Genomic DNA, 8,560 nt, shown 5'->3' on the forward strand with positions numbered 1-8,560 from the left:
CTTGAGGGTGCATGGGAGTTTGCCCAACCAGTCTACATGTGTTTTGTGGACTTGGAGAAGGCATTCGACCGTGTCCCTCGGGGTGTCCTGTGGGAGGTGTTGCGGGAGTATGGGGTGTCTGGCCCATTGCTACGGGCCATTCGATCCCTATACAACCGTTGCAAGAGCTTGGTTCGCATTGCCGGCAATAAGTCGAACTCGTTCCCGGTGGGTGATGGGCTCCGCCAGGGCTGCCCTTTGTCTCCGGTTCTGTTCATAATTTTTATGGACAGGATTTCTAGGCGCAGCCAAGTGGCGGAGGGTTTTCGCTTTGGTGGCCTCAGAATCTCATCTTTGATTTTTGCGGATGATGTGGTTCTGTTGGCTTCATCGGGTGAAGGCCTCCAGCTCGCACTGGAACGGTTCGCAGCCGAGTGTGAAGCAGCGGGAATGAGGATCAGCACCTCCAAATCTGAGGCCATGGTTCTCAGCCGGAAAAGGGTGGAGTGCCCACTCCGGGTCGGGGATGAGTTCCTGCCCCAAGTGGAGGAGTTCAAGTATCTCGGGGTCTTGTTCGCGAGTGATGGGAGAAGGGAGCCGGAGATCGACAGACGGATTGGGGCTGCAGCTGCAGTAATGCGGACGCTGCACCGGTCCGTCGTGGTGAAGAGGGAGCTGAGTGTAAAAGCGAAGCTCTCAATTTACCGGTCGATCTATGTCCCTACCCTCACCTATGGCCACGAGCTGTGGGTAGTGACTGAAAGAACGAGATCGCGGATACAAGGGGCAGAAATGAGCTTCCTCCGAAGGGTGGCTGGCCTCTCCCTTAGAGATAGGGTGAGAAGTTCGGCCATCCGGGAGGGGCTCAGAGTAGAGCAGCTGCTGCTCCACATCGAAAGGAGCCAGCTGAAGTGGTTCGGGCATCTGACAAGGATGCCCCCTGGGCGCCTCCTGGGTGAGGTGTTCCAGGCATGTCCCACCGGGAGGAGGCCCCGGGGCAGACCCAGGACACGCTGGAGAGATTATATCTCTCGGCTGGCCTGGGAACGCCTTGGTATTCCCCCGGATAAGCTGGAGGAGGTGGCTGGGGAGAGGGAGGTCTGGGCCTCTTTGCTTAGGCTGCTGCCCCCGCGACCCGGCCTCGGATAAAGCGGATGAAGATGGATGGATGGATGGATGGATAAACACAATACTTTTCTTAAAATTATTGGAGTGCGTTACTTAATCCGGTTGTTCAGTCTGACGTCACTAGCCGTGTCTGGGTCTAAACTCCGCTGCAGGTCCATATATCAAACGATCACTATGGCATTACTGAGAGTTGAAAAACTGTCTAAAGTCTTTCATCTTTAATAAAATGATCAGCGTTCTGCTCTACCAGGTGTACAGGTCACATAAAACCAGGACAAACAGATTCAGGGATAGCTTCTTTCCCAGAGCTATCACCGTAGTAAATAAGCACAAAAACAATTGAACCTATTCCATACCGTCACTGTCATTATATTATGCTGCTATTCATACTGTCATTATATTAATGCTGCTATCCTGTATATATTGTACATACTATTGTTTGAGTACTTACGATTGTTTTTTTTGTACTTTTTATATTTTACATTTATATTTATTATTGAAACTTGCACCAAGGGAGTGGCACTCCAATTTCGTTGTACTCTGTACAATGACAATAAAGGCTATTCTATTCTATTCTATTCTATTCTATTCTATTCTAACAATTGAGTTTAACATCCAGGCATCCATGAAAACGGAATTTATGACATTTAACGGAGTTAGAAGTTAGCAGGGAGTTAGCTCGCTAGCTTCTATCTAAATACAATATAGCATGTCCTGACTGCGGGGTTTTGGAAACAAATTAAAACGTACAGCTCTGTTATCACTTCCAGCATAAATGAAGACAGAAAACTAAACAGCAGTGACGTTTGTAGGGTTACTGAAGTTGGGCTAGCTGGTATATAATGATGTGCTACGTGACCGCTAGCGACACAGCTATGTTAGCTTAATATAAACAAGCTAACCTTTTTTCCACTCGATAAAAGTTACCGTGAGTGTTCTCGGTGGTCAGGAACAAATGTAATCGCATGGCAGGATGCTGTAAAAGGACCAAACTTCAGCCAGGAGAACAACTGAGATAATCCATCCACAATACGAGGTTAGTCATTCATATACTGCTGCATGGGCTGGGCTGTAGCTACATCCTAAGGTTTTAAAAACTGAGCTTAAATAAATGATTAGCGGTAATAAAAGATGAGGGAGGTCAACAGTGATCACTGACTGTTTTAGGAGCTTTTTGAGATCAAATAGAAGAAAATGCATAACATTAAACATGTTAACAATACAAAAGACATATTAAACGCAGACTACTTTAGACCCGGAAGTAGGATTCGTCACGTCATCACTGAACAACCGGATTACTCCCAGGATAAAGTAATTTGTTACACTACTCGTTAAATTTTTTTGTTTCTTCAAAAATTGACCTGAAACTTAATGTCTCATAACTACCATTTAATAATATAAACCTATAGAGTAGTGAGGACACATATCTGATCGTTATCTTAGTAAACAGCCGACATGTCAAAGATCGCGCTGTGTGGCAGGCAGGATGTGGACCAAAACGCAGGACTCAGAAACAGGAAGTTAACTTAAAGTGCAGTTTTATTTGCTGGAACACTCTTGCTAAGAAGTTAATTTTACAAACACAAACTAAGAACCACAAACCCAAACTAACAACTAAATTAGACTCAAGAAACTAAAACTAGACAGCATAAACTAGAAGAATGAAACCAGAAACTAGGAATAGAATTTCACCAGAACACAAAGGGAGATACAGCACGGAGAAGGTGTGAATGAAGGTTAAATACGCAACAACAAGCAGGGGAAGACTGAGGCTGTGTCCCAATTCAGGGTCTGCACGCTTGAAGTACACATTTCAAGTGCGGTTACGTCACCGCCACACGACGACTGCTGTCCCAATTCGAAGTGTACTTCAAATGCATACTCCAAATGCGCCGTCGATTTCCCCAAATATCAAGCGTGGTCCGGTGCACACTTCGTGGTCCCATATATCCCACAATTCATAGCGCGGCGGTGGGTGTGGATAATTTTGCCGCAAGAAGGCAGAAGGGAGCGGCTGAAGAGGGGTTTTTTTTCTCCAAACTTTATTGAACTTATAAAGCAAACAGTCAGTCATTCCAGTCCAGTTTGTACAGTAGACATACAAGGCAAATAAGAGTAACAATATACAGTACAATGAAATAAGAAGGATAAATAAATAAAGGATAAAAAAAGAAAAAAAAGGGGGGGGGGGGATGTGACAGACTTCATAACAACTTTGTACTTGAAAGTTATGACAGCTCATTCGTTAAACATTTCTGAATGAACTTCAATCAATGATAAACCTTTTTTATTGGAAGTTAATTTAAGAGAGTTTAAGTAATATTCAATTTCAATCAAAACCAAATTAAATGATGGGGTTGAGTTTTGAAATTTACATTTATGTATGTGGAATTTCCCTAATAAGATGGAGCGGCCGAAGAGTGAACTGTCAAAAGTACTGAATATGACGTCACTTATTTATGTGCGAATGTTTAATAATTAAAGTCAGTCAGTAAATCTGCCATTTAAACGGTTCTACATACAGCTGGACATATTGTGATTTCAGGTACCTGTAAGGATATGGAAAAACATTTCCCTTCCATCTGGGTTGGTTGAGGGGGTCATCTAAAAATGAAAAGGGTTGCAGTTCAATTCCTGGCTGCTCCAGTCTGCATGCCAAAATATTCTTGGGCAAGATACTTGGCATTGTTAGTCTGCTTTCCTATCAATTCTGCTTAGCGTACTGCATTAATCTTAAGAAAAGTGTTCTGTGTAAAACATTACTTTTTTTTGAGTAACGACCCCATCACTAAACACAACAATGAGGGGAAATACCATACCCACAAACATTTGACCATGCAGCATGCACAAATGTAATGTATTTGATGTATTTGACCTGCTTAACGGCAGTGGTGATTCTCAAAGCGGAGCGAATGAGAACCCAATGAGAATCGATAAGAGATATAAGGGAACTGGAATCACTAAATTCTTATCAATTCCTGGTCCAAACTAGCCCATCTGACACCAGCAACAGTTTGGTTTGAATTATGCCAATTACAGGATAGATAATGGGGACAAACAAGCATATCTAATACTAACCCACATTGATAAAGTGCTGGTGGGGTTGCATGCTGTTTTCTAATCTAAATAGAGTAACACTGCCCTTGGCCCCACTGCACCATCCCTGCTCTGCAGCAGAGCCACAGACTCTACCTCACCACATATCTCCACTGCTCAACTGAAATGGAGTACTGTGCTACCGTGCAGCAAGTCCAGTCGTGAAATTTCCTTGCAACTAAATATTGGTAATATAGCAAAGTGAATGTGAGTGGGAATAACAACCATGAAGTGGTGGGCCACGTAAAATCACAGAGTGGGGTCAGCGGTCTCTGAGTTACATAGTGAGCAGAGGTCGCCAACTTTCTGTATGATGCTTCTCAACTCGAGTCCATTAGAAAATGTAATCTCAGATCAGAGACCTGCTTTCCCACCAGACATTGCCATGACTAACCTGTGCCCAGACCTGGTAATGTGGTCCAACTCTTGTTGTCGCGTCTACACTGTTGAGCCCACAGGTCCTTGGTAAGACGCCTTTATGAAGCACATAAAACGAAGCAGCTGTGCTATGCCAATCTGGAGGCTGAAGCAGAGGAAAGAGGCTGTAGTGTGATGGTGCATTTAATGGAGGTGAAATGCAGGTGATTTATCACCGATTTCACTGCAAGTCTTCTGAAGGAAATCTGGGCATCAGAGGGAAGGCCCAGTGGAATATCATCAAAGACCTCACCACAGTAGCTGAGACTAATGGAAAAACATGTAGCAGGTTTATCAGCGAAACTCGGGAGAATTTTCTCCAAGCATGACATCCCAGTTCACTTCAAACCAGTCACACCATCAGACAAAAACGAATTCGTCCCAACGACAAAACTCCCAAACACAAGCTATGCTGTACAGTGCAGATCTCTACATTGGAGAAACCCAACAGTTACTCCATAAATGAAGCAAAGTTTCTAATGTACAAAGTTTTCTGAGTGACCTCACTTTTTCATGCCCAAAGGGTTTTTTTGTTTGTTTGTTTGTTTGTTTTTTAAAAGCTATTTAACTAGGGTGACCAACCGTCCTCTTTTTTTGCACTTCTTGACTTGTAAAAGCCTATAAGACCTTTTTTATTTCACCATTCGTTAACTGCACACAGAAGTCATTGTTTAAATATGTTAAAGTTTTCTTTAAACAAACAGTGTTATTAAAGTTCTTTATGACTGGGTCAAGTGTCCTCTTTTTTGGGAGTCAAAATATGGTCACCCTAATTTAACCACATAGAGAAAAGTGCTTGTATGAATGGGTGAATGAGGCATGCTGTATAAAGTGCTTTTAAGTGCTCAAGCAGAGTTGAAACAAACCAGTCTATTTACTCCTTTTTTTAAATGTTAGATATGTAACACAATAACCCTGATATCAAGAACTACCAGCCATGTAGGGCAGGAAGGCATACAACTGGAGAGGGAGTGTATGGTGTCATGGCCCACCTTGTCCTCCAGGTGGGGTACCTGTGTTTCTCTTTCCTCCAGCTCCTCTCTCCATTGTCTGTGTGAATGTTGGCATGAATGGAAACTAACCAGTCTGTTAGTCTATCAGCTGTGGGCGTGGTCTCAGGAAAACCCCAGGGAGGCACGCCTGTCGTTCATCTTCAATCAAGGCCGTATTTAAACCTGTTCTCCACCACTTGTTGCCAGGTTGTCATCTCCGGCTGAAGCTGTTTGTTACTCTAATTCTGTACCTCATTTCTCTTACAAAACCTGTTGGAAAACCTGTAAAAATGAGTTACCTGCATGACCTGCTCTCTCACCCTGTCTGCTGTAGCTACTTCCCTGCTCTGAGCACTGGAGCTCAGCCCTGAAAAAAGATAGGAGAATCTGTGTTTCTGTTTCCAAAGAAACGTATTTGGCCTGGATGAAGAGAGATGCTGATCTGACTTGCTGCTTGATCACCTAGAAGGCTCACTTACCTGCGTACATTTCCTTCCTGTGAACTGATTAAAGAGAATAAGGAAGTCACGTAAAAGACACAAGATAATGAATAAGAAAGTCACGTAAAAGACAAGAAGGAACAAGTGACACAAACAAGAAAAACTGGAAAGGATATAAAGGAAGGGGGTGCCATTAAAGAGAACATAAGAACACAGGACGGGATGTCTAAAATGCAGGGGGTGCCATGTAAAAGAAAGAAAAAAACATAGAGAAAAAAACAAATGAACAAGGGGTAAAGTTGAAAGACGAAACACAGAGAAAGATAGAAAAAGGGAGAGTCACGTAAAAACTGAGAAACAGAAAAGACAAAGAAAAGAATTAGAAAAAAGAAATGTCTGAAAAAAAAGGGGCGGAGACAGCCCAGTATAAAAGGCCCTGAGTGGCAACAGAAAGACAGAAACAGAAAAGAACACAGAGAGACGTTGGGCCAGCCTGAGGAAGGCTATACCCAGCCGAAACGTCGCGATGGCCCAACGGCAGTGCACTACACCCGCTAAGGGTAATTTTTTGAATAGGGGGCACCGTTCCCAATCCCATTGATGGACCGTGCACCTCAGGCTCCGGCAATAGCCGGGCCTGGTCTTACCTCAACACCTAACCAGCCTGTGCCTCATGGGATTGGTGGTGCCCCTGCCCAAATAACTCTCTCCCTAACAATGGGAATCCCCCCACCCACCAACTTTTCCTAACCCTAACCCCTTTGACCCCCCTCCCCTCCTCCCCCCTCCTAACCCTCACCTAAGGGAACCCTATAAAACTTAGAAAAAAATTAAAAAAAATTAAAAAGATGGAGAAGAAAGTCACATTAAAGACATAAAGAAAGTTAAGACAAACAAAGAGGGAACAAGTGACACAAACAAAGAAAAAGAAAGTCACGTAAAGAACACAAAGAAAGATAAGAACACTTAAAGAGAATAAGGAAGTCACGTAAAAGACACAAGATAATGAATAAGAAAGTCACGTAAAAGACAAGAAGGAACAAGTGACACAAACAAGAAAAACTGGAAAGGATATAAAGGAAGGGGGTGCCATTAAAGAGAACATAAGAACACAGGACGGGATGTCTAAAATGCAGGGGGTGCCATGTAAAAGAAAGAAAAAAACATAGAGAAAAAAACAAATGAACAAGGGGTAAAGTTGAAAGACGAAACACAGAGAAAGATAGAAAAAGGGAGAGTCACGTAAAAACTGAGAAACAGAAAAGACAAAGTAAAGAATTAGAAAAAAGAAATGTCTGAAAAAAAAGGGGCGGAGACAGCCCAGTATAAAAGGCCCTGAGTGGCAACAGAAAGACAGAAACAGAAAAGAACAGAGAGACGTTGGGCCAGCCTGAGGAAGGCTATACCCAGCCAAAACGTCGCGATGGCCCAACGGCAGTGCACTACACCCGCTAAGGGTAATTTTTTGAATAGGGGGCACCGTTCCCAATCCCATTGATGGACCGTGCACCTCAGGCTCCGGCAATAGCCGGGCCTGGTCTTACCTCAACACCTAACCCTAACCCCCTAAGGCACAATACAGCCGAAACGTCATGACCAATTTAAGACGACACAGCTACAAGATGCAGCAGGACTTTCATGAAAGCCTCCACTCTCACGCAGAGAGCAGATGCTACGCAGTGGACATCGGCCACCCAGACACGACTCTCACAGCGCTGCAACAGCACAGCAACACCCTCACTGCTCTGCAAAAGGAGCTGCAGGACAGGCAGGCTCATCAGGCCTCCCTTCAGACTCTGTGGTCTCAGCTCCAGCCTGAAGACGGCACAGAGGAGAGCAACGAGGCCCGGGAGAAACTCCACGTGACGGGGAGCAAGCTGAAGCTGCTCCTGAAGCAGGTGGACGGCGACCTCAGCAACCTGCGGCAACGTCTGGACTGTGAATCTGCTACAGCCGCCCAGTGTCAAAGTGTTTCTCAGGAGGCTGCAAATTCAAAGAAAGGCTCCTCCACTCAAAGAGAGAAGCGGGAATCGTCTCCCCCTCGATCCTTCTTCTACCGGGCCCTGCGTGCCGCCTTCCCTCTTCAGCTCCTGCTGCTGCTCCTCCTGCTCCTGCCCTGCCTGATTCCAATGTCGGAAAGTGACTCCAGCTGCACCCTTACCAATAACTTCGCCCGGTCCTTCTACCCCATGTTGCATTACCCCAACGGCCCACCGCCCACTTGATTGTAATATCCCTCAGGGCTCTATACTGGCCATTTGTGGCCACTTTGCTGCGACGGCTCATTGAAAACTCAACCCAAGACATGGGTAATTTTTGGAAACGCCGGGCAGGGTCTCCACCTCCCGGCAAGAACCCTCGGCCCCCATTGATGGACAGTGCCCGTCAGGTCCATTGTTGGCCTGTTTCAACCCTATCCCTAACCCTAACCCCTAACCCTAAACAGAAAAACAAATAAGAGGGGAAGAAAAACAAATAAGAGAAACAGAAAAACAAATAAGAGAAGAG

The 8,560-nt window shown here is 44.7% G+C and overlaps 1 protein-coding gene across 1 annotated transcript; it reads left to right on the plus strand.

Moving 5' to 3' along the window:
- The first annotated feature begins 7,644 nt into the window (after window positions 1-7,644).
- LOC146665438 (nesprin-2-like) lies at window positions 7,645-8,280 on the plus strand. The gene has a single exon (XM_085411147.1). The coding sequence runs from the start codon at window positions 7,645-7,647 to the stop codon at window positions 8,275-8,277; it is 633 nt and encodes a 210-aa protein (XP_085267273.1). The 3' UTR covers window positions 8,278-8,280.
- Window positions 8,281-8,560: the final 280 nt, after the last annotated feature.

This window comes from Rhamphochromis longiceps, linkage group LG7 (assembly GCF_057381845.1).
Source record: "Rhamphochromis longiceps isolate RC_006_pf linkage group LG7, R_longiceps_female_GT1.1, whole genome shotgun sequence".
NCBI lineage: Eukaryota > Metazoa > Chordata > Actinopteri > Cichliformes > Cichlidae > Rhamphochromis > Rhamphochromis longiceps.

What these genes read in the sequence shown, in the direction of transcription:
- LOC146665438 (XM_085411147.1), top strand. Translation starts at nt 7,645, where the DNA reads ATGACCAATTTAAGACGACACAGCTACAAGATGCAGCAGGACTTTCAT.